Raw genomic sequence first — 25,378 nt, 5'->3', positions numbered from 1 at the left:
CCTGAGGCTCCTTCAGAGCAGCAGAGGGAGCAGCCCTCAGCACCCACCCTGCCCTCCGCCCACAGGAGCTGGCAAATGTTCTGCCTAGCTGAGGAAACATCTCTGCATCTCTGTGAAGCAGCTCTGTTCCCAGGGCTTCTCTCACAGCTTGTTTACCTCCGCTGCCCACTGTCTTATCACTTGGTCCTGAACCAGCGTCTTTGATATATAGATTTTTTATGGCTATGTTCTGCAATAACTGAAAAATCATAAATTCAACAACGTAACTGCTCTGTAATACAAAGCAGAAGCAACACAATGGAGAAAAACATACGTAGGAAACGATGCTCTGTATCTACAACACAGAAGTAAAAAGGATGTAGCCATTAAGGATGTAGCCATTTGCAAAGTCTCACCTTTATAAAAAAAAAATAAAATAAGAACAGAGATAGATGTTATGATTTGAGACAAGGATGTTCTAATATTCTGTGCAAATTCCTTTGGCATCAGGAGTAATGCTACTACTAAACGTTAATTTTCCAAAAGGCAGATCTGTGCCTGAGAACATCTGAGGAAGCTTGACTGAAGTACTAAATAATTTATTCAGTCACCTAGCTCACCTAGTAAAAAAACGTAAAAGATCACGTGCTTGCAAACCCAAATCCTGCAGTACATTTTTGCTCTAGCGTGAAAATTTGTGAGGAAGTGACAAAGCACGGAGTAAGTATGATTTACATACACTGTGTTCATTTTGAGCTCAAAGCACTCCTCTGAGCTGACTTGTCACTTTTTATTTTTGCTCAGGATTTTGCTCAGGATTTGTTAAGCTGTGCTGCAAACTCTCACTAAAACCCAGTCAAATATAGGTCAAATATTCAAAAACGCTATCTAAAAGTGGGAACACATTTTCATCTTTCCACAGCAAAGCCACCAGTTGGTTTGGTTAGTTGCTGCATTTCCAAGCCTCACATCGGCACCCCAATCTAAAGGAACACATTTGGCAGTCACTATCAGCAGTGTCACCCCTGCCTCTGCAGACGAGGAGGAGCTGAGGTCCCATCACAGCAGCCCAGGGCTGTGGGGCACAGCTGCCAGGAGAGATGTGGGGCTGGCCAGGGCCCACCCCACTGCCAGGAGGACACCCCCAGGAACCGGGAATGGCAACTCAGAGAGCTCACACGGCTTGCTAACACAAGTAGCTGTATTTTACACCACGTTTTTGAGGTTACTTCACCTCTTTTTGCTGAGGAGTGGGTAATTTCTTAAGGTTTGAAGGCAACGATTACAAGATAGGATGCATCAACAGGAATGATCTCTTCAAGTCTTATTTATGAAACAGTGTAGAGAAAGAAAAAAGCAGTATTAGTCATGCTGTTTGCAGATTGTTTAAAAAAAATACTCGAGATCTCAACTTAAAGTAGAAATAACACACAACTAACTATACATGTACATACTTTATCACACAACAGTTGTAAAAGCTTTAAACATGATCAATTTCCAAATAAATGTCAAGTCTTAATAATGCCCATTGCATGGGGACAAGAAAAGATAACACTGATTCACGATGCCCTAAAAAACAGCAGCGTGTACAGCGACAGCTGAACACAAGACCCAGACACTTCCTTGTCACGTCATCTCGCTGCATGGATGGAAGTGGTCAGCACAGATGGATCAAACCAGGATGAGTTGTATAATAATACTTAGCTCTGACATGATGTTTCTCAGAAGTACTTTCGAAGCACAAAGAAGGCCGTGCCGTCATTCCCGTTGTACCTATGGGAAGCCAAGCACGTGGGAAAGAAACCCACTTATAGCTCTCGTAGAGAGGCTTTAACTACAATGTAATGAACACCACAACAGACTGAGCATGCTCACCAAATTCCAAATTAAATCTGTCAGTGGACACATGTAGTTTCTCTAAGAACAAAAGCACTTTGCTCCTACATGCTGTTCTTCCATCACCCATTCACCACTAGTGCATGGAGAAAAAACTGGGTAGCTATTGTAAGTACGTAACTACAATTCTTCCTGGCACTTCCAAAATATTTTCACTTGCACACACAAAGAAGATTTCAATTCAACTGAATTCAAGCAGTACAAAGCCATTCGTGTGCATGGACACGCACACTCACATGCACACACCTCTAATCATCCCACAAGGCTTCTTTTAAATTTCACACTGCATCCTAAATAGCTTGACCTGCAGAAACAACACGGACACCTAGAAGAATATGGAGCTAAAGAGGCTTTAGTGATTTTCCCGTATAAGTAAATGTTAGGTCTGGAGCTTCTTTGCAAAGATGATCGGAAACAACGTAAACCTGGAATCTATAGGATCTGTCACCGCCAGTTTGAAGGAAACCATAGGCAATGGGAAATGCAGATCAGCCAGCTGGGGTCACACAGTGCGCACGTCCACAAAAAAAGGCTTTGAATTTTTAGACAAAACACCAGGGAAGCGTAGGTAATTTGGATTTCACATGCAAAGCCCAGAAACAAATAGCCATGCTTTACTTACTACCTGGAAACGTTCTGATATTATAAAGCATATCAATGAACAGTTGTGTTCAGCAATATTGCCCGTGGTCTGATACCACTAGCAAAGAAACCAGTTCACAGTTATGAAATATCTGAAGTCCATTAGGGTATTTTGCAATAACGTATACGTTATTTCCTCAGGGTCTCCTATTAAACTAAAACCAAATGGATCTCCAGGACCAGGACAATAATATAAAAGCATAGATAAAACCTCAGCAGTTACTTATGTATGTTCTTTAAGTACACTTCTTCATTTTTTTATTGCACAAATTTACTAAGCTATAAACATAACTTTGACAGTTCCATAGTCAGTAGGAACATATCTAGAAGTACATGAAATCAAAGAGAGATGTAAGAAACTGGAAAAAAAATAGAGCAGGCAGTATTTCAGTGTACTTCAGGCTTACAATGGCCAGCACATTTTCAGTCTTTTACTCAGTTTGGGACAAATTTATATGAGTTAGGAGTTGTATCAATCTCAAAATACCAAGTGTGGGTCCGTTGATAAGCAATTCTGTTGTCTTGGACATTTTTGTAGATCTCTTCAAGCACACAATGAACTGCCAGGGCTCTGCAGGCCCCCCAAGGTCCTGCTCAGACCTGCAGCAGCACCACCGATGAACTCAGGTTCATGAAGCAGCCCCAAACACCAGCACCCATCCCTGTCCCAGGCCAACACAGCCACAGGTATGGCTACGCAGTGAACTTGCCTTCTTTTCCTTTTGCAAGGGGGAAAACGGGCATTTTTCTGTGGAACCTGTTCCCCAGTCCAGCAAACTGCTCAGCCACCTGCTGGCACAAGCCAAAGGACAACATTTAAAAGCAGCTGTGAGGTGCCCAGGGCCAACTTTAACTGGCACAGTTACCAGAGGAAATGTCTACAAAATCTAGCAAAAGATTAAATTGTAAGGAAAGGTAGAAAATGGTAAATACGTAATTAAAACAACTGTGTTTTTATAATATATATAATGGGGATTATAAAACTGAAGCGTTTAACTTACTGATTGGGAATGATTCATTTAAGATACTTAAGACATGACGATATCAAACTTTTGAGGATGTTTCCAAAAATCGCCTACTATTTTTTTTTTGCATGTTTTAACACACCAATCCCTTGTTTTGGGGGAGCTGGGATGCATTCTGTCTCTTTCAGTCTCCCAGACAGATCATACTTTAAATTCTCCTGGGCTAACACACAGCTCTGCAACATTACCTCTACAGTAAGCCCGATTTAATTCTCCCACAGCTCAAAACAATCACCCAAACCCATCACTGAGTTGTCCCTGTCCAGCTCACACAGCCTGTTTAAGAACTAGCTTGAACTAGCATCCGTCGTGGTTTTACCAGGAAGGCCCAGCTCCACAAGCAGTTTGCCACACACAGGAGGATTTGGCCCAGCTGAGGAGTACCCCTGCTGCTCTGTTGCCAGCTTGGTTTGGCATTGCAGGTCCGCCTGCACCCAGCAGCACGTCAGCCCGTTAGCACTGAGCACAGCAGGAACGGGCACAGGCCATGATAAAACACCAGAACGACACCTATACCCCACACACATACCTATGGATCTACCCTCACGCCTAAGAACAGCAACCATCACCTCTTCTTCAGGACATGAGAGGAGGCACCCCTTTCTCACTTGGTAGCCCACTGGCAGGAGTATTCACTGAAGGATGAGGAGAACCTGGGCCAATTTTTTCATTTTCCTGGAAGAATTAAGATCTCCTACAGGAAAAATTTTAATCACCGGTCTACCAGATGCTTCCAGGTGAGGAAATGAAGCATATTCAGCCCACCTTGCCATGGCAATAATTAAGAATCTACTGTGTCAAAGACTGTGGGTGAAAACAATTTCCAGAAAGGGGGTCCCCAGAGTGCTGTGTCGACTATTCACATGTTTCGCCCGGGGACTGCCCTTGCAACAAGCGTTCCCTGGCATTAGGCAAGTGCCCTGGGCATCAGGCAACAGCCATCTTCACATGGATCCTGTCAGCATTCATTCCTAGCAGAGGAACCAAGCTCCACATGGAGATGCCCTAGCCGAAACAGCCTGTTGCCTATGTGGGAAGGCTTTTTTCACAAATGTGGGCAAGTGAATTGTCTATTAAACAGGAATTTTTCACTAAACAAAAGTGAACAACACTCTGGGTTAGTGCTCACCTGAGGACTCTGATACTTCTGTGCATGCCTAGAAAGTAAAATCTAGCTTCCTTCAGAATTAGGCAGCAAGACTTGTTATAAGGATCACCTATTTGGATTTATGTGCTTTAATTCTGCAGTCACCATATTTAAAACATCCAAACCCTTTGTTAACATGGATTGCATTTAGATACACCTAACTCTGTGAACAGCCACAGCTGTGTATCTCAGTAGATGCCAGTGATCTGTAATTATACCTCAAGGTCAAATAAATAAATGTATGAAATGAAGCAATCATTAGCACACAACATTTTGACAATGCTAAAGAACGGAGCTAAGTATTACATCCGTCACCCCAGAAGCAAGATCTAATGCAGACTGGGAGCAGGAAGATAGAGAGTACTAAAACCAGTAATGTCTTATGCTTTATAAAGTTACTCAAGTAATTCTCTGGACAAATCAGTTACTTGCCTCTGAAATTATTTGCAAATGTTGCACTTACTATTGTCTCTTTTCTTCTAGTATCATGACACAACAATCACAAAACAATGAAACAAGAAGAGTAATTGTCTTGCCAGTGCCCAATAAATTGCTTCTCCAAGGCCTAACATCACTCCGTAATGTTTTGAATAGTCTAGAAATATCATAGCTCTAGAAATTTTGTTTAGATTCGTTAATTTTTTTAGACTCTGAAGTCTGTTGTGTCTAAAGTGTTGTGAAGAGCCAAAAATCATTCTTCCAGCTAGTATGTGCATTTCTTTATTGCAGTGCATAGCAGCAAACAGTATTTACTTCTAAAAGCTGACTGAAATGTTTCTTAAATTGTACATCCTTGACTTTACTAGTACTAGGAAGGTGTTGCAGTTGTGTCTTATTGGAATCCTATAGGTATTCTGACTGACAACACACTGGTCAAAAGTGATTCACCTAGAAATGCTGACATTAAATTGGATAGGACAAAACATTATTATCTTAAATTGTCCACCACTTGTAAAAGTACCACAAGGTATTACTGACTGTGAAAGCACACTTAACTTTCTCTCCCATTTGGGAAGATGACTGCAACAGAGTCTGGAAATTTTAGGGCAGGAAATCAGGAAATTCAGCACAATACTTGCAATCAAAAAAAGGAAACAGAAGGCTTGTTTACACTTCAATTGCTTTTACTACTAGCTCTATTCCCCCTCTAAAAACCTCAAGATCGGAAACACCTGAGGTCAGTAACACAGCATCTACCAGTGTGGATGCATGCAGGACATTGTGAACATTTAGATTCTGAGCCTCCCCAAACTGAACCAGTCATATGCTGTGAAATGAGCAATGATTCTCAATTAGGTAACAGAAGAGAGTAATAACGTATGCTTCTCTACTATGTATACAAGTAGAATTTTCTTACCTTTTGTTGGACTCTGGTTCTGATCTATAAATCCCTTCAAGTCTCCATTTGTGGAAGTCACACCAACCTGAACAAAACATTTTTGAAGTCTTAAAATATGACAGACCTTTCTATGTTTTGCAGTATGCAACTAACAGTACAATGAAAGTAACAGGTTCTGCATTTCTGAAACATCATAAACCTACGGCTGGTGCAGCCTAAGCAGAGCAAGAGGTTTGAAGCAAGGTGCCATGACATTTACCGTGTATATATGAAGACAAACTTTAATTTGAATTAAGTTCTTAACCAAAAAAAAAAAAACCCTCACTATTCTCATACTGTACTATGAGTGACTCAAGGAGGACATTTTGAATATTATGGGCTAGGTCAGCGTCCCGGAGCAGCTGCGACCAACACCATCAGAGGAATCGGCCTGCTGTCCTGCATTCCCAGTACCAGACACCATGGTGCACCGGGCTGAGAGCCATGCCTACTGATGTCTTTAAAATACATTCCCAGGCCTTCAGAGAGAACCTGATTTACAGTCGGGGTAAATTACTAGAGACGTGGAGAACATGAATCATGTACGCAACGGCACATCTCTGATTTTGGCATGTACACAGAGCACAGAAAGGCGGCATTTGCACAGAAAAACACAAGATCACCATTCCTAGATAGGGAGGAGATGGAAAGTCCCTCGGAGCCCAGTTAGGAAGGGATGGGCCCAGCAACAGCAAGGAACGACACAGCGTTCTGCAGTTTCAGAGCACTACCCTGTAGCACCTTAGTAAGCTCTGCTCAACAACGCGTTTTGTTTTGCTTCCAGGACGGAAGCTGCGGTAAGCACCGAGTGACTGAGCTCCTCTGGAAACAGCTCAGAATCAGAGCACAAGTCCTCCAGCAGGCAACTACACAAAGTAGTATAAAACCTTTAAGAATTGTTACAAAATTTGAGTGCTTCTCTAAATAACTGGAAGTGTTCAGGTATGCAAGTTAAGAAAAAACAATTATGCAATCAAGGATCAAATATTTGCCTTTTTTTTTTTTAAAGAGGTATATGTAGTAAAAATATACCATACACTAGGTTTGCTAGCAGAATTTTAATCATATCAAATTAGAGAATCATTTGATTGAAGACAAATTAAACAGCAGTAATATATCACTGACTTAAACTGCAGAAGCACAAAAAGTGCCTACTAGAAGGGCACAGTCACTCCATTCAGCCAGAGAGCTTGTACCGGGCAAGTAAGCTTTGAAGGGGAAAATCTGCCCCCAGCACTGTGCCAGACTTTTGAAGCGTTATTAAAATTTTTCCACCACCAGGAACACCATATGAACCTTAACTGTTGCTGCACTACCCTGACCATAAAATACTGCCTAAATGAGCTAAGCTACGTACCTCTGTAAACAAAAGGCCCTGCAGACACTCAATACAGATCATCAGCTTATATCAGCTTTTTGTGTTGGACCTGCTCTTTCCTGTCACACCCAACTACCCGTGCACAGGGGGGCAACCAATTGCTTTAGTGGCTGCAGACTACGCTGTCACCAGAGTTGCTCTTACAACAGAGCGAGCCCTTCTGATTTTCCTCAGCTTTCCCTCTCCCCCCACCAGGTGGCAGCGGCAGGCAGCGAGCAGGACGGGGAGCGGAGGGGAGGGGAGCAGCTGCCCGGGGCTGCTCTGCCACCTCGTGTGGAAGGGGGGTCACGCTGCCAATGTGTTCTGCGAGGGATCCAAAACAGGCTCGGAAAGTTTGGGAAACTCCACAGCGAACAGCACTGGAGGGACATGAATTTCATGAGAGCTTAAATGATAAGTGAGAGGTAAAATGAGTGTTTCTTACAGAAGGATTACCACACCTAAACCCTCAAGAAGAGCAAAGTTTGACGCAGTATTACGATGCTGCAACAGAACAAGAACTTGACAGTATTTCCTTTTGATGTCACTAATGCCAATGCAGGTCATGTCGTTATCTGCACTTCTGTAACACCCATAGATTTTGGGGTTCTTTTGGTTTAATCATCTACGTACCTATGTCCTGGCAAAATGAAGAGATGTAATCTCTATTTTACATAAACTGCTTGAAAATTGCAGATGTAATCCAAAATGGATTTTAAGGAACCAGAAAAAATAATAATAATAAAAAAAAGTAGCTAGCTGTGCTACAAGTATCCCATTCTTACTCAGACCCTATTTAAAGAATTAAGGCTACAGGCTTAGCTTACCTAGGTATGCATCATTTATTACGTTTTGTATGGTTCACGTGACACTTGTGCTTTGTAACACTGCCCCAGAGCGTCTGGACTACTGCGTATGGCAGGGGCACGATTCTTGTTTTTGTCTATCTGCAGCAAGATGAACTCAACCCCCAAGATGAAACATACACATGGTGGGGGCCTTTGCATCCCATTAAATGTTTTCAGCAAGTCTTTTATCTTTTTCCCCTTTCCTAGTAGGTGACCAAGAAGTTTCCAAACAGAGCAAGGGGACAGGAAAAACAAACAAACAAAAAACAACCAACAAAGGACAGAGCAAAATCTTGGATGGGGCAAACTTTCATGAGTTGCCCTTCTAACTTACCATCCTTCTCCACAGATTGACATACTGCTCGGTTATCCAGCCTCTCCCTGCAACCCTTCCCTTTCCATACAAGAAATTCATTCTCCCATCAACCTGAAACATTTTCGTTCTCTCTGACCTAGAATTACTCTAGATAATAGCATGCAGAAGTTGTTCGTTGTTGCTTTCTTATACCTGTAAGCCCTGACAGACTGATTTGTAGACAGACTGTTGTAGTAGCACATACTGAAACACCTCAGGGCCTAAGAAAGGCTCCCTCAACATAATATTTGCATGGAATATTACTTCAGAACAGCTAGTGCTCTTTACTTTTTTTTAAGGAATTCCCTTTCTAAAGCAGGTGTTCAGGCTTGTTCAAGACCCTCTTAACCAACTTCAGCAGCTAAATTATTCTAATTTTCTTTCACACCAACATGTGAAGGGACAACTCTTATGGCCATGTTAACTGACCTCATCACTGACAGGACAACCACCCTCTGAGAAGCAGTGACAAACAACTTCACAAGCACATTTATATTAGACAATCAGATTAGACAATCAAAATTAACAGTTCTTATTCAAATAATCTGTATGAGGCACGTTATTTATTTTGCCCTGAAAACAAGTTTAACATGAGTATTTGCTGTTTTTTTTCCCCATTTCTCAATACTGTTTTGGTGCCTTCTTACCCTAAGTACTAAACGGATAGGAAAAAGGCACATTACAACATGAGAAAAGAATAAAATAACCAACTGCAACAAGGCAACTTAAATAGCATATGGGTACAATGCATACTGTAAGCATGTAAACATCTCATCTCTGAGAATTCATAACTTTTACTCAACATTTTGTTATTTGCAGGTGTTTTGGTTGGGATTCTTTTCCAGAAAAGGTCAAATTATCCATTAGATATGTTAGAGATTAGATATATTAAATATCAAATTATCTGTAAATTATAGATATTAGATATATTAGATATAAAATTATCCATAAGTTCCAAAAGCATACTAGGAACGTTCTGCATTTCATGAGCCCACTGCTCAGTGATGATTCTCCCATGACACAATAAAAAGTTTAGCAAGGAAAAACAGCAATGAGGAATGTTATGAATGAATGTCCAAATTCCACTACTTTTGAGTTCTCTGTCCTTGATGCTTCAACAGAAAGAAAAAAAGATGGAGAAACATCTGCAGAGAAGCTCTGTCCAAAAAGTATGTTTCACCTTAACCTCTGGAGATTGGTAAAACATTACAGACAGCATAACAGACAGATACCAACCTTACATTCAAAACGTGTTTCAGGCTGCAGAAATCCAGAGATATATTGCTAAACCCTGCAGCTCTACACATTCAGAAGCGTTCCTGGGCCTTCTAGCAGCAATAGAACACTCTTGGGCTAACACTCTTGGCCTGAGTGTGTAGTTCTGAGTAACTCTGATTATGAAATCCTGTAAAAATGCTACCAATAAGAACAGAAAGCATATAATCACCCTTGTTATCACACTATTGTTTTGCAAATCCTTTGAATGGGTATATCTAAAAACCATGAAAACTAAGTTCTACTTCCATCTGCACCACAGCAACTGCTTTTTTAAATTAAATAAACCCATACATAGTACAGTAGCTAAATAACTATGTTTACATAGTTTAATGTGGAAAATTTCATGGCATGCTTTCTCTATAATACTTTCTCTATAAAGCAACCATAGCCTTGACTTAAAGGAACTAACAACAAAAACATCCATCTATATTCAGCACAAGAGCATGTTGCCCAGGCTGGATGTCAAATGTCCATCCTTGGAGGCTTTCAAACCCGAAGCCCTGAGCAGCCCTGGACAAAGCCCCAAGCTGGGTTCTGAATGCAAGCGCCCTGGAGCATTGATCCTGGTGCTGGAGCAGAGCGCTCCCGAGATCCCTTCCAGTCATCTAACTGTACTGCAGAACACTACGGATTATATTGGTGTTGGTATTCATCCTCAGACTGCACTGAAGAAAAGGTCAAACCTACAAATGATTTAGATTTGTGTAGCTGATCCACATACATCAGATGAATTATCTATTTGCACTACAGATGAATATAGCCCATGAAGTAAGTCATAGGGTTTTGCATATATACCTCAATTCATTTGCTAACTTTGCCAGCTTGAATCAAACAGTTTAACATAAGACATCTGAAAGCTTTCCCTGGAACTACACACCGAATAAAACTATTAATAAGCCAACAGATAATAAACCTTCCAAGACTTGAGAATTCATTTAACCAAGCTATGCCCGGGACATCAACCTAACTAAATGTGCACAAAAACTTAAGCAGTTTCTGAAGGACTGAACGGAGAACCATCCTACGGCCATCTACACTTTTATTCTGGGGTACCTACATCTTTAGTCATGTTGCTTCCTAAACCCATTCAGATTTAATTAAGTCAGAGAACGCTTCTCCAAAGGCAACCAACAGGTGAATTGTTGAGGACTCAAAGCACTCTTCAGTCATTGACCACCAAGCTTAATCAAAACTGTTCTGTATACAAATCGTGTATCTCAAGAAGCACAGCTACTCAGGCAGAAAACTAAGGTCAGGCTGTTACCCATTTTATTAGCTTCCTCAGAACCGGGGGTAGGGAAGTCGAAGACTCAGGACACTACTCTACAACCTGGTTAACGTGGCAGATGAACATGCAGGAAGGTCCCGGAAACCAGGAGTGTACAGCCACGAGCACAGAAACGTGCCTTTATTTCTACTCTTTCTAGTTTTGAGACTCAGATTCAGTAGAAGGATTTTACTCTGGTGCTTCAACAAAATGAGAAGCTCTCTGGTAAGTTTGGAGCGATGTTAGTGGAAACAACAGCATAAGGCATTGCCTTGATTATTGACCTGACCTGTAGCTGATTAAACTCTATATCCTTAAAGAGCCTCCAACTCGTTCAATTGGCACTGCAGAAGCTGCTGGGACATGTGTGTGTGGTACACAAAAGTCTTGTCCATTCAAAGAATCAAACACAAAGACCTTCAAATTCTGAAAGCCAGAAGTGACTGGTAGGATGTCAATACAAAAGGTAATACATGTTATAGAATCATAAACTTACATTTTTTGCCGTCATGTCAGAGTATTGCTTTATATTCTGTAAAACCATAAGATATCCCTTTTCATCTTCACATAATCTTTAAAATAAACATCCTGTAAGAAAGTAAAACATCTGAGTTAAAATACATTTTCAACTAGCTCTCTATCTGAAACCCTGCTTCTCCCAAGGATGGTAGATTTCTATGTCTTTTTTTTAAATCTTTTTCTTTTTAGTATCACCACAACAGAAAGGTTCTGCAGATACTAGAAGTTTACATTGCCTGAAATAGTCAGAGATGTAATCTTATATACAGAGCCCCAAAAATATTAATGTGCTGGCAGAGCTTGTCAGACCATTACTAAAGTCTCATAATTAAAGCCATGCAATCATTTACATCTAATGCAGACTGACTCTAAAAACTAGAAGTGAATTAATTCCCTCCATTGCGTCTTTAACCTCCAGAGAATGCTTCTAATTCCATTGCTGCAGATGTTCAAAGATCTTGATAAGAAGCAGGAATTAATACAAAATGTACCCACACAGCAAACATTTAGTATTTTTAGGAAACATCTAAAAAAAACCATGTTCCAGTTCAAACTCACTTTTTTAATACATATTTTCAGGCTTTTATATTGTCCTTATATAAGAAGGTTAATACTGTAATTAGGACTAGAATATTAGTGTTCCAGGAAAAGATAAACATTCCACTAAACTGAAGAATACTTAAAGTGACTCCTTTTTAAATCAAAGCTTCCAGAAGCCTTACAGAAAGCTGAAGAAAAGTTACAAAGAAATGCTGGCAGCAAAAAAACATTTTAAAGACAGAATTAACTTGACAAAATGCTTAAGTACTTTGAAAGTACTTTATAAGTACTACTTGCTGTTAATAAATGGACTACAAAAGTCATCTGAATTGCACTTAGATGCATGAGGGAGAAATGTTCACACTTTCAAGAGTGGAATCGAGTCAGAAAAATCTTTTAGAGGATGCCTAAACTAGTTACTATCTATGAGTCACAACCATTTACAGCAGAAATCACCAACTGCAAAAGCAGGTGCAATTTATGCTGTTTCCTCTGCGATTTACCCTGTGCAAGCTTTGAGAATGGCCGGTGTCTTCACCTCCCTTCTAAGGCAGTGCCCAACAAGTTTCAGCAGTGTGCATTGCTTGTGAGGGACTCTACCATCACTGCGCTCACAGTTTTGATTAATCCAGAAGAATACTAAATTCTGTGACTTTTCTACAGATTTCTTGGTGCATTCAGACATTATATCCCTTCAACTTCAACAGCATTCTCCTCAAGAAACTGGCTGCTCTTGGCTTGGACTGGCGCACGCTTCGTTGGGTTAGAAACTGGCTGGATAGCCGGGCCCAAAGAGTCGTGGTGAATGGAGCCAAGTCCAGTTGGAGGCCAGTCACTAGTGGCGTCCCCCAGGGCTCGGTGCTGGGGCCGGTCCTCTTTAATATCTTCATCGATGATCTGGACGAGGGCATCGAGTGCACCCTCAGTAAGTTCGCAGATGACACCAAGTTAGGTGCGTGTGTCGATCTGCTTGAGGGTAGGAAAGCTCTGCAGGAGGATCTGGATAGGCTGCACCGATGGGCTGAGGTCAACTGCATGAAGTTTAACAAGGCCAAGTGCCGGGTCCTGCACCTGGGGCGCAATAACCCCAAGCAGAGCTACAGGCTGGGAGAGGAATGGTTGGAAAGCTGCCAGGCAGAGAAGGACCTGGGAGTGATGGTGGATAGTCGGCTGAATATGAGCCAGCAGTGTGCTCAGGTGGCCAAGAAGGCCAACGGCATCCTGGCTTGTATTAGGAACAGTGTGGCCAGCAGGGCTAGGGAGGTGATCGTCCCCCTGTACTCAGCTCTGGTGAGGCCGCACCTCGAGTACTGTGTTCAGTTTTGGGCCCCTCGCTACAAGAAGGACATGGAGGTGCTTGAGCGGGTGCAGAGAAGGGCGACGAAGCTGGTGAGGGGCCTGGAGAACAAGTCCTACGAGGAGCGGCTGAGGGAGCTGGGCTTGTTCAGCCTGGAGAAGAGGAGGCTCAGGGGCGACCTTATCGCTCTCTATGGGTACCTCAAGGGAGGCTGTAGCGAGGTGGGGGTTGGCCTGTTCTCCCACGTGCCTGGTGACAGGACGAGGGGGAATGGGTTTAAGTTGAGCCAGGGGAGTTTTAGGCTAGATGTTAGGAAGAACTTCTTCACTGAAAGGGTTGTGAGGCATTGGAACAGGCTGCCCAGGGAAGTGGTGGAGTCACCATCCCTGGAAGTCTTCAAAAGACGTTTAGAAGTAGAGCTTAGGGATATGGTTTAGTGGAGGGCTGTTAGAGTTAGGTTGGAGGTTGGACTCGATGACCTTGAGGTCTCTTCCAACCTAGAAAATTCTGTGATTCTGTGATTCTGTGAACTGTTACTGGAGTTAGTGGAAAATATGCCATGCAACTTGGAGATGTTCTCCATTTGCTATTGCAGGAGTTGTATCCATCTCCCCTAGGTCTTGGCTTCCCTGCAGCCGTGACCAAGCAGCTGTTCAGCACACAAACACCTCACTGAAACCTGAAAAGTTGCCACAAAGAGGCCATAAAGCAACAGTGGTCATGGCAAGGAGCAAACACTTGACACCCTGCACCACATCTGAAAATGAGGATCCGCGTGCTGCTTCTTTCTCTGCCTTCTTCCTCCTTCTACACACACACTTTCCAAATACATCATCTGGAGCCCTGGCCAAAATGTACATAGCTTACCCTTTCTGTCCTGCTTTAAGAGGCTTTACAAGTAAGGTACTCCCATAAGGTGTACTTAAGAACACACCTGCTAAGCAGTTTTAAACTGCTGAGAGATAAGCAAAGCAGTTCCATCTCTGCCAGGTTATCTGCCACCACGCTTAGTGATCCAGAAGGCACCATCCATAAACTGTTACCATCTCTGCCCCGATGCTCTTCAGCCTGGATGAGCAGTCGGTGTTCTTCCAGCTTTATGAACACACTTTGTCAAGCGCAAGAAGCCAGACTTTGCGACCCCACCATCTGCCATGACCTCCCATCAGGCTCAGACAAAAGAACCCACACAGATGGCCTCGGAACAGATTCTCCTCAGTCCCCATCGCTGCCTGACAGCCTGCACTGCACTGATGCAGAAACACAAACTTCTGCCTTTTTGTCCTTTAACTGGATGCTACTGAAATGAAGCTGCCTAAAGGCAGGTTTAGAGCCCAAGGCACATGGCACAGAGGCTGCTTTATTTGAACTAAGGTTCTTCCTTTGTAACCTAAGCCTTGGCTTATAACCCACTCCCCTAATTTTGCATTTTGGTCAAATGTAGGGCACAGTGAGCAAAGTGAGCTTTGAAACTTTGTAAAGTTTGGGCTGTGATTTCTTCCACAACTTTAAGCTTATGAAAACCTAGATAATCAAGCTCAAATTGCCACAAAACAGCGCAAGAATGGTTACCTGTACATACTGCTCCTCACAAGTTAAAAGGCAGACTTACTCTGCAGTTGCAGTAACAGCAAAGCAGAACGCTTCGCACTAACGCACCAGCTCTGAGCTACGGCACTCCAAAGCTGATGTCAGGGAAGAGCAGAGACCAGAGATTCCTTACTAAGCAGCACAGGCTCCATGTTAAACAGCTAATTTATGCCCAGCATCCACACAGAGCAGACCACCTGTCACACATATGTTGCCTCGTATCTCCGCTTTCAGAGCTGTAAAGTTTCAGAACTAGAAAGCACTGGTCCCAAATCCACCTGCTCCCAGAAGCGTGTCACCTCCTTCTTCCTGAACAATGTTTCAGTATCCAATTCCTTTTTGAAGCAACTGAGGTCAAGAAGAACTAATTTTCGTGAAAAAAATTGTATGTACTCATCAGATTAATTTATTGTTACTCTGAGAATCAGAAGAACAGCTCTGTTATCAAGTTTCTGAACTTCAAGTTAACGATTTTGGACATCTCTAAGAAGATTTCATTGATCTGTTGACAAACTTTTTTTTCCCCTAGTCGTCTTCAGATGACAGAGTCTCAACTTTATCTTTTATGTATATGCACAAGGAATAAACTTGGCCCACAGACTGGAAAAAAAACAGGGATACCCATGTCACAGAATCACCAAACGGCCATACAACGCCAGTTTGTCACTTGATGAAGAACTCCAAAAACCCAACTCCAGGGCGTATTCAGCACGTCACATACCTAATTTTGATGTTGGAAATAATAAAAAAGGAAGAAGCTCTTAGGAAACATGCAAAAGGAACACCCACTATGATGTGTGTGATGAAGATCTTGCAGGAACTACAACTTTTTTTTTCTCCAGCATTTAGTGTGAGCAAAGTAAAAGTATGCCTTCAGGAAAGCCCTAGCTGATAACAGACGAGGTGATTAGAGACTGAACAAAGCAAATCTAAGAGACTTGACTGTAAAATGGCACTCTTGGAATTTTTAACAAAATAAAATACCTTGAGAAGAGGAGGGAGTTTTAAAGCATCAAGCCCATGTAGAGCTCTGAAGGCTGAAAGGCACACAAAGCACAAACACTGCTTTATCTTCTTTCTACAAATTATGGCTGTTAGTGAAACCAAACGTGGTTTCGTTATTGCACGCAGTACTGAAAAAGAAACTATTTAGGACTGGATAATCCTGAAGCACTCATGGTTTAATCATTTTTATATGACTTAAAAGACTGCAACCTATGAAGCCAAAATACAAAAGTACTTTCTTTTCACTACTGCATTCCACAAAAATGAAATGAACTCGACTGCTTTAAGCCAAGACACAAAAGGAAGATACAGCTGTATGTGAACCTATTTGAAAGCAAACATCTCATCCTGGGCTTTGGGGTAACCAGCTAACATCAGAGAAATCAGAAGGAAAGAAACCAGGTAAATACCCATACCAACCAGTTTCTCCTCAGCTGCTGTGATGGCGCAAAATGCCAGTGTGCTGTCAGAACAACTAGCGGGGCAGCTCCTGACAGCGGCACCCAAGTTACACAACGAACAGCTGATGTTCAGCGTGGTTTGTCAGGAGGATGATGGGGAAGTGTCCCTCGCAGACCTCATGCAGCACATACTGAGGCAGCAAATGAATCAGATCCCTTTCAGCATTGACTTAACCCCAAACACTGCATCCCCATCACTGCTACAACTCGCTAGATTTGCTGTCACTGGTGCAGGCGTTGCAACACAATGAGCAAAAGCTGTCCATGGAGGCCACCAGACGTCTGGAACAGCACGGTGACATGGGATGAAAATAGGTCCGAGTGGATGCACAAGGGACAATGCCACACAGCACAGGGGTAAAGTCCAAAGCTGTAATAAACCTCCCAGCTGGCGGTGCCCAACGTCTACAGGCACTTGGCTGCCACGCCACGCAGTCACTGCTGTGCCCAAAGTGCTGCTGCTGCTCCAGCCCTGGCGGTGCTGAGCAGCCCGATGCCATGCCTGCCTTAGACCCAAATCCTGCAACTGGCTATCCCTCCCCTCAAGGCACTGAGTTTCTTAGACAAGCTCTCAGGCATACCCAGGGCCACGCGAGCAGCAATGCTAAACTACACGTTGCAGCACTCAGGGCTTGTTTCAAAAGTGTTGAGCATGTCCCTTATTGCTCAAATAACGAGGAGGTTACATCAAATGCGGAATGATTTCCATGTACTTAAACCTAGTTTGGGGCCGTTTTTAATTCCCCAAACCAGCTTACTGTCATTCAAGATAAAGCATGTAGGGTTTGACATCAGAAGAGCGGGTAATGTTCATAAAGCACTTAATAGATGACTTGACCTTTTTTTTTTTTTTTTTTTTTTGAGACAACTTACTTCTATCAGCACTGATGTGCGCTGATACATTTCAAAGCAACAGAAATTTAGCAGCAGTTCTGTTAAGTAGCCAACCTATCCTATAAGCTTATCTTTTGTTCTTTAAGTGGCCCTCTAGCCCAGGCATTTTCCTGTAGCCGACTGCAATACAGGGCACAACGTGTGGGCTTCTACTGGTTCAGTACAAAGAGGCAGGTAAAACCCTCTGCCAGTTAAGAGCATACTGTATTTTCAAAACCGTACTTTTTTTCTCTTCAGATGTTCATTTTAGCAATGGGATGACATTTGGAAAACAAAATTGAGTGATCTATATGAATGACTGAAAAATACCTTGGTAAGCCAGTCTTTGTGCAGTGCCAGTAAATACATCAGCTTCTCTTTCATTAAGCTCTGCTGACAAGAGCATCTTTGGCACTACTGAGGTCTCAAACAAACTTCTCGATACTTCAGAGAATGCTCTGGATATTGCCTTGTAATAAGCTTTAATTTTGAGATTTTAGAGTGTCCAGAGTTATTGGTACATTGGCAAGCGCATGGCACAGTGTAACTGCCCTGCTGAGATACGCGTCTTTCCATACCCTGCAGCTGGAAGGATCTTCATGTCTAATGAACTGAAGATAATTGTACATTTAATTGAAGATCACCAAGTTATATAGGGATGACAAACTCAATGATGGGGAGAAACCTAATGGCTATTTCCCATGTTTTGCTTATAACTTACTAGGAGCTTTGTTCCTGTGTAAAGCTATTATTAACTCTATTCTTGCCTGGACTGAAGATTATGACAATATTCACCAAAGGGGAGAAGTTAAAAAATCTGGTAGAAAGGCAAAAGAGGAAAAAGGGTTTCTTTTCTAGTGATGCACAAACTCTCAAATCTCTATTACAGCATACAAAACCACCCAAAGGGTGCAGCTCCCTGCAACAAGCTGCGCTGACATAAGATCGTGTCACTATCATTACTAAAAGGGCTCTCTGACTTCTTCCTGTCTCATAGTTCCCCACTCCTTCCCCACGCTGCACACTCAACAACTCCCATTTTTACCTGACCCCTTGCTGAGCCAGTTTAGCTCCCAATAGTTTCAGGCCAGCAGCCACGGGGCAGGAGGGGGGCAGAAGGAAGCTCTTGGTATGCCACGACTCACCAACACGCCAGGTGACCCCCTCGGCCTGCGCATGAGACAGCAGCAACCTGAGCAGTTCCCTCTGCTGGGGCACTGTGTCGTGATGCAGCCTCTGAAAAAAGCATTTATGGCACACTTCAAATTTACCACTGGGTTGAAGCATAACAAAAGGATGGATGTGTTTTGTTCGCATGAAGACTAATCCATACTTCTGGGGAGTTCACTGAAATGCACACTTGCTTTGAAAATGTATTAGGAAGGGGCGGGATGTTTTGTCTTCAGATCGCAGCTTTCCCAATTTCTTATGCGCGAGGAGGAGCAAGAATATTTGCTTCTGAGAGGCAGCAGAAGCCTGACCTATTATACAGAATGGACACACAGCCTGAATTTTACCAGTTTTACATACAAAAGTAGCTAATTTTTTAAAAAGGTCTAAATGTATTTACAATTATAAGCCGGATTCTAACTGAAGCTTGCAACAGTTGGATTGCACATTTCAGAGAACAGAAATGGATTTCTCAAGTTTCTCAAGCTCGAGTTTATAACGAAGGGAAAAGTTCTCTCTTTCCTTACAATGTACAGAGAACCCCTCACTACAGGTTTTTGATTTCACTCTGGGGACATAAGCTCACTTTTTATTGTAGTTCCTAAACTTACTCTCAACTACTGGTCACGTCACCACCGTAACTTCTATTATAGGTCTATTAGAGCTATGCTCGTAATTATAACTCCTGCTCACACAGGAAAGGTTTAATATATGGATGACCGCCACAGGTCACACGTGACTTTTAACACATTAGTGCACTGGCACTCACAAGCATTAATGAGCAAACACTGATACATTTGTTTGCTTTTAAGGCTTTCATTTCCACACAAAACAATACAACAGCTGCTACCAGGTTGAAGAATTCACTCACACAACCTCACCTGTAGCAACCTGCCAATTGCATTTTGAACATCCATTTTTCTTGATTTTTTTCCACCTACATTTCAGGCTGAAATCCCCAATAACAAACCAGTGAACAAAAGAGGTCACTGACCCAGAACACACTTGCCAACCGCTGCCACTGGCAAAGGGACAAGTTCCTCCCAAAGCAGCCTTCCTGCATCCCTGCGAAGGAGTCACCTGGCAGCGGTCAGTAAGGGGCTCTGTTAGACAGAACCCCATCATTTCCTCATCCGACCCAAAAAGAGACCAACCTGCCAGCAGCACGAACCTGACTTTCCAACCAGAGGAGCGTGCCCTCACTTTCCCTAACAAGGAAAAAAAATACGCGGCAGGACCAAAACTGCATTCACAAATGGACTTCAGCCTACAGAGGGAAAGAAAAGCTTCATGTTAGGGACACATTCTCTTCTGGGAAAGAACCGGCTATCTAGGAATAGGAGAAGCATAACCTCAGCTACCACCCTGCCTTCCCTTTATTGGAAACTATCGTTCCACACAGGAAACAAGACAAAGCAGCAAAAAGGTTCCTTTAATGAGACCACGAGTGTAAGCTAACTTATTACTGCCTCACCTTCTTGCAAAAGAGCTACAGTCCATAAACCAAGAAATGGGTGGGGGGAAGTGAATCTCATCCTAACAGTGGATGCTACAAAGCACACAGAGTCCAACCAGGAAGTGGTTATAAAACTGTCACCGCCCGCTACACCTACAGCTTCTTACAGTATTTCCTAGCGTGACTAACACATACCTGGCTTTTCAGATCCCACAACAGGCAGTTATATCATCAGCTTTTGGGTAGCATGCACACCATTTGCACACCAACACATGTGGATTGTTCTCTGACAAACACTTAAGATGTTATTGATTCCAATGGTTTCTTGGTTTTGCACACAGGAACTCCCCACGTGTATTTCCTTGCACCAGACTGCACACAGAACAGTTTATTTTTCCTATTTTAAGGTTTGGTGTTGATCATTACCTATGAAAGTAATTGGAAAGGCAACTGAGAAGTTCTTAATCATTACACCAAGAAGTATGCAGACAAAGCAAACACTATGAAATTGCTGCTTATTGAAGACAGTTCTAAGAATACTTTTTAAGGTAGCACACCAGAAGAAATGCAGGTCTAAGAGCTGCATTAGAATAGTTGTAACTACAGAACCCGCCCTCCATTCTGATCCACGTTAGGATGCAGAAGTATTAATGTCTACACAGTACGGGCTGCAGCTTCCCTCCCCTAACCCTATCCAGTCATTATTCTTCTATTGCTTTTAGAGATGTGCACTAGGCTTTCCTCTAGGCACGATGAAGAGATCCGCTCACTTAAACTGAATAACGTTACACGCTCCTGCGGGGAATACAAGACTAGAATTTCAATTCCTACTTTTCACCAAACCTGTAACAGCACTTTTAGGCAAACCCAACGCAAGATGCTAAAACACAAGGCCATATCTTCACTTTGAGGTTGCTCCAACTGTCCCTCAAGCAGGTCCAGATGTGCCGGAGGCTCCTACAGTAGCGTCCAGCAGATACAAGAGTGGGAAATTAGGAACTCTCCTGAAGTACCAGCACCCTCTGCACAGCAGCACTATTTTGCTCAGCCAAATTTTTTGGCCTGTCCCTTTTATGCTGGACAGCTGGACTCTGGGTGCCGTGCTGAAAGCAGCACTGTGTCACCCTGAGGCGTGAGCTTGCCCAGCAGAACCCTCTAGAGCAATAAAGAGGATTCCTACCAGGGGCGTGTGCTTTGTATGAAGTTAACTGCACCAACGCAGCAGGGGTCAAATGGTTTCTTTCTGCTCTTTGTGTCAAATCAGTGATTTCTGAGTGAGCAAGAACTGCTTAGGAAGAAGCCCAGCAATTCTGACAAGGAAATGCGATCAGTCTTAAATTCACCCACGAGGTAAACTTGCTAACATTCAATAATTTTCCACCTTTCCCTTAGCACGGGACTACATCCTTTTCAGAAATAGATTATAAATAAATAAATAAATAAATCTAAAATAGAAAAAATAAATAAATCTGTGTTAAATAGAAAAAATAAACCTATTGGCTGTTAAATGCCCGTGAAGAGGCACGACGATAACCCAACTAGTTTTGAACCACGCGAGGCGAGGCCATCGCCTTCCTTCCCTCCACCTGCCCGCCGCACACCCGCCCACCACCGCGAGCCCCGGCAGGCCCCTGCCCTGCCCCTGCCCCTGCCCCTGCCCGCAGCCGCGGAGGGCGCCGCGCGGAGCCCCGCGGGGCAGGAGCAGCCCCCGAGGCCCCGGCCCCGCGGCTCAGCCCCGGTGCGGCCCCCGCCCGCCCTCCCGGCAGCGCCCCCATTGTGCGCCCCCCCCCGACAGGCGGCCCTCCCGGCCGGGCCCCCCGGGCCGCCCAGCCCCTGGCCGCGGGGCCGCAGGGCAGGGCCTCCCACTGCCGGCCCCCAGTGCCCGCAGGCCCCGGCACGGCGCGGAGGAAGGGGAGGGGACGCGGCGGCGCAAGCCGGGCCTAGGCGGCGGCGCCGGGAGGGCGGCGGGGCCCTCGCCGAGCCCTGCGCCGAGCCCGAGCCCCGCGCCGCGCCCCGCCCGCCGCCGCCTCAGGGCCAAGCGCGAGGAGGCCCCGCGGGCGGGCGCGCGCCCCCCGGGGCCAGGCCGCGAACCCCGCGCGTGGCGGCCCCGCCGCTCCCCCCCCCTCCCCCCCCGGCCCCTCGCGTCCCGCCCCCGCCCCCCCGCGCCCGGCCCCCACTCGCCGCCTGGCGCCGCCGCCGCGCTCTGCCCGGCTCCTTCTTCTCCCCCGCACAAGCTTGGCGGCGTCTGGCGAGCGGCCGCTCCCATTGGCCGCCGCCCCGCGTGAGGTCGGCCGGCCGCCGCCCGCCATTGGCCGCGCCCGGTGTGTGTACACACGGCGGCCGCCAATCCGCGGCGAGGCGGGGCGAGGGGGCGGGGCGGCCCCGCGGCAGCGCTGAGGGGCTCGGCCCCGCCCCGGGCCGTGAAGGCCCCGCCCGCGGGGCGCCGGGGGCTCGTGGGCAGGGCCCGGCCCCAGCGCGCTCCGCCGCAACGGCCACGGCCCGGCCGCGGGCACAGAGCCGGGCTCGCGCCGACAGCCCCGGGGGAGGGGCTGGGGCATGCGGCACTTCGGCCGCTGCTGGCGGCAGCTGCGCTGCTGCTGGGACCGGGGCAGCGGGCGCGGCGCTGCGGGGCAGGGCGCTGCCCGCGGGCCCCTCACAGCGCGCCGTGCTCCTCACCCTGGGCTCGCCCCTAACCGCTGCCGCGAGCCCCTGCGCGCACCCCAAGCACCCTCCCGGCCCCGGTTTGGCTCCTGCTGAGCCGGCTGAACTCGCCCCCTGCCCCTGTGAAACCGTGAACTGAAACGCTGCCCGGCTCCTGGGGCAGCCCGCGGCACGGACAGACCGGTTTGAAGGGGGAGCACCAACTCAGGCTGTACTCTTCAGATCAGAACAGCGAGCGCAAAAAAAAAAACAAAACCAAAACCACCACAGGAACAGCACATTCCATGCCCCAGTGACTGGCAAATAGTCCTTACCTTTTTCCACGAGGCTGCTGCTCAAATGGCAGTTCTCCGACCCTGAATATAGCAGGACCAGTGGAAGGAGCTTGCTACAGGAGCCGTAACAATAAGCAGCTAGCAGGCTGACATGGCAACTCCTTTTTTTTTTTTTTTTTTTTTTTTTTTCCTTTTTCCCTTTGCCTGAGAGTGGAGCAAGTATAAATGCTCTCACTGAAAACAGGAATGAGTGACTGAATTAGTGTTTCATAAAATTAGCTGCTACAAGAGAGAAGGAAACACTGCTTAAAAAAAGTACTCAAAAACCTTGGCAAAGCTCATTACATTGAGATTTGAAACACAGCTGACTTTTCTTAGTTTTGTATGAGAATTCATGCTATGGCTGCTCAAAACAGTATTTTCAACTATCTGAAGATTGTTCTCCCTTCCTTTCTACTTGCATAATTAATCCAAAAGCTCTGAGATCCCGCCAACATTAGAGGGGGATTTCATGCCATGTAGTCCCACGTATCAGGAGTTGGACTCAATCCTCGTGGGTCTGTTCCAACGTGGGATATTCTACAGGTCTAATAAACAATGGGATTATCTATCATCACGAGTGATACTTTCACCCCTATTTGTCTAGCCTACCTACCATCAGCACCACGCGCATCCACGGAGGCAGAGATCATTAACACATCTCTCAACTCAGTTCCTGATCTTCACAGGACCGATGAGGTGCATCACTGCCCAATCCTAAGTAAAACATTTGCAGTCTCAATATGGTGCATCTCTTAAAATGATAAAATTAAAAATTAGCAATATTTTTATTTTATTGTATTATTATATTTACTATCAAACTTAGCTGGTAGCAAGTATAAAATTGCATATTCTTTTCAAACTGAAAAACACCCCCAAGGCAAAATCTGAAGTGAAAATGAAAGGGCAGACGTAAAATCTGTCATCTTTTAAACAAAAGTTGGTATTAATGAGTTTACACAGTGCTCTCAGTGCCCTTCTACGTGACAATACTAACAAAAACTGAGACAGCAAAGTGCTGGTAAAAGTATGCCTAACCACTTAAAGCCCATTTCAAACTCACCATTGATCAACAGGTACCACTTCAAAATATCAGTACATAAAAAAATTCCTGAGAAGATATATATGTATATTTATAACAGATATACTGATGCTTAGTGATCAGTAACTGCAGTTCTTCATGATGTGGTGTCTATTAGCCTGTTCAGACTTGGGGCAGCTACTCATCACACGCTGTAGCAGATGCTACAATCTCCAAAGGCAGCTCCATCGCTGTACAGAGAAGAGGACTATATAATACCTAGGGTCATCTTCTATCTTTCTAGCTGTGCTATGGCCAGGATGAAAACCACCACCAGGAAGAGGTGTGGTACAAGGCACACAGATAACCGATTTCAGGGGAATGGTTTGGACAGAATCAGATTCAGTTCCCATTAGATCTCTATTTGGGAATGCAGACCAGTGAAAACACAAAACTATAACAAGGAACAAAACTATAACAAAGTCAAGGAGATTTCATCAAGAGGGTAATATGTAGACATTATTCTTTAGGCAGACACTGATAAAACTACACTCCTTCAGTGAGAACAAACCACAGAATAACTACAACCAAGGCCATAATCTTCTTAATCTTCTGCTAAAAACACCAGACTGAAATTCTTGTCTGTTTGGTTCTAGTAGAACCTTCTTGCCAGTAACGAGCATTTTTTTTTTTTTTTTTTTTTTTAGCAGTGAGGTTGCAATCACACAAATTCAGAAGCTGAACAAGGGTGCAGAAGCATAGCAAGTGTTCCACATATTCTGTAACTACAGATTCTTGCCTTACAGCAGAAAGAGCAGTGGAGGGAACCTCATCAACAGACTTTTGTATTTGAGCTTTGGCATCTGAATATGCGTTATTGGCCAAAAAGAAAAATTCCAAGTATCTAAAGAGGAACCAAACACACAGGCTGCATAGCTCTTCCAGATTAGTAGGAACCAGCAAACAGACCTCTATTCTGGACTTCAGGTCGGGATTCCCATCAAAGTAGGTTCAGGAATGAAAGGTGGTCTCAATAAAGATGAGCTTTAGCCAGAACTTGATCTAGATCTGCTCTACATAAACATGAAATTACGAGCTGCATCATCCAGAGAGGCTGTAGTAACTACGGGAACTGTTAGGTTAGCTCACTGAAGATCTGGGTAGTGGGAAAGACTCCCTGCACAGCCTTTTGGGAACTGTCAAGTGGATACAGGGTGGACCAACAACACAGAGCTTGCAGTAATGGTCAGTTTAATAGTGCCTTAGCTTGAGGAAAGAAGTGCTTGTAAGCAGAATTAT

At 44.4% G+C, this 25,378-nt stretch overlaps 1 protein-coding gene across 8 annotated transcripts in view; it reads right to left on the bottom strand.

Annotated features, from left to right (window-relative positions):
- TFDP2 (transcription factor Dp-2) overlaps positions 1-23,090 on the bottom strand; it is a 47,969-nt gene extending 24,879 nt beyond the window's left edge. For 2 of the 8 annotated variants that reach the window (XM_032192848.1, XM_032192854.1), the window contains exons 1-3: positions 20,279-21,551; positions 11,669-11,760; positions 6,047-6,113 (exon numbers count right to left, since the gene is read on the bottom strand). In XM_032192848.1, the coding sequence (XP_032048739.1) occupies positions 6,047-6,113; positions 11,669-11,716 (115 nt within the window). In that variant the 5' untranslated portion in view covers positions 11,717-11,760; positions 20,279-21,551. The other 6 variants (XM_032192850.1, XM_032192853.1, XM_032192849.1 and 3 more) reach the window with 6 other exon arrangements.
- Positions 23,091-25,378: the final 2,288 nt, after the last annotated feature.

This window comes from Aythya fuligula, chromosome 9 (genome assembly GCF_009819795.1).
Source record: "Aythya fuligula isolate bAytFul2 chromosome 9, bAytFul2.pri, whole genome shotgun sequence".
In the NCBI taxonomy this organism is placed as follows: domain Eukaryota; kingdom Metazoa; phylum Chordata; class Aves; order Anseriformes; family Anatidae; genus Aythya; species Aythya fuligula.
Note: the sequence above shows the minus strand (reverse complement) of the source record. Positions and strands in the feature narration are given on the sequence as shown.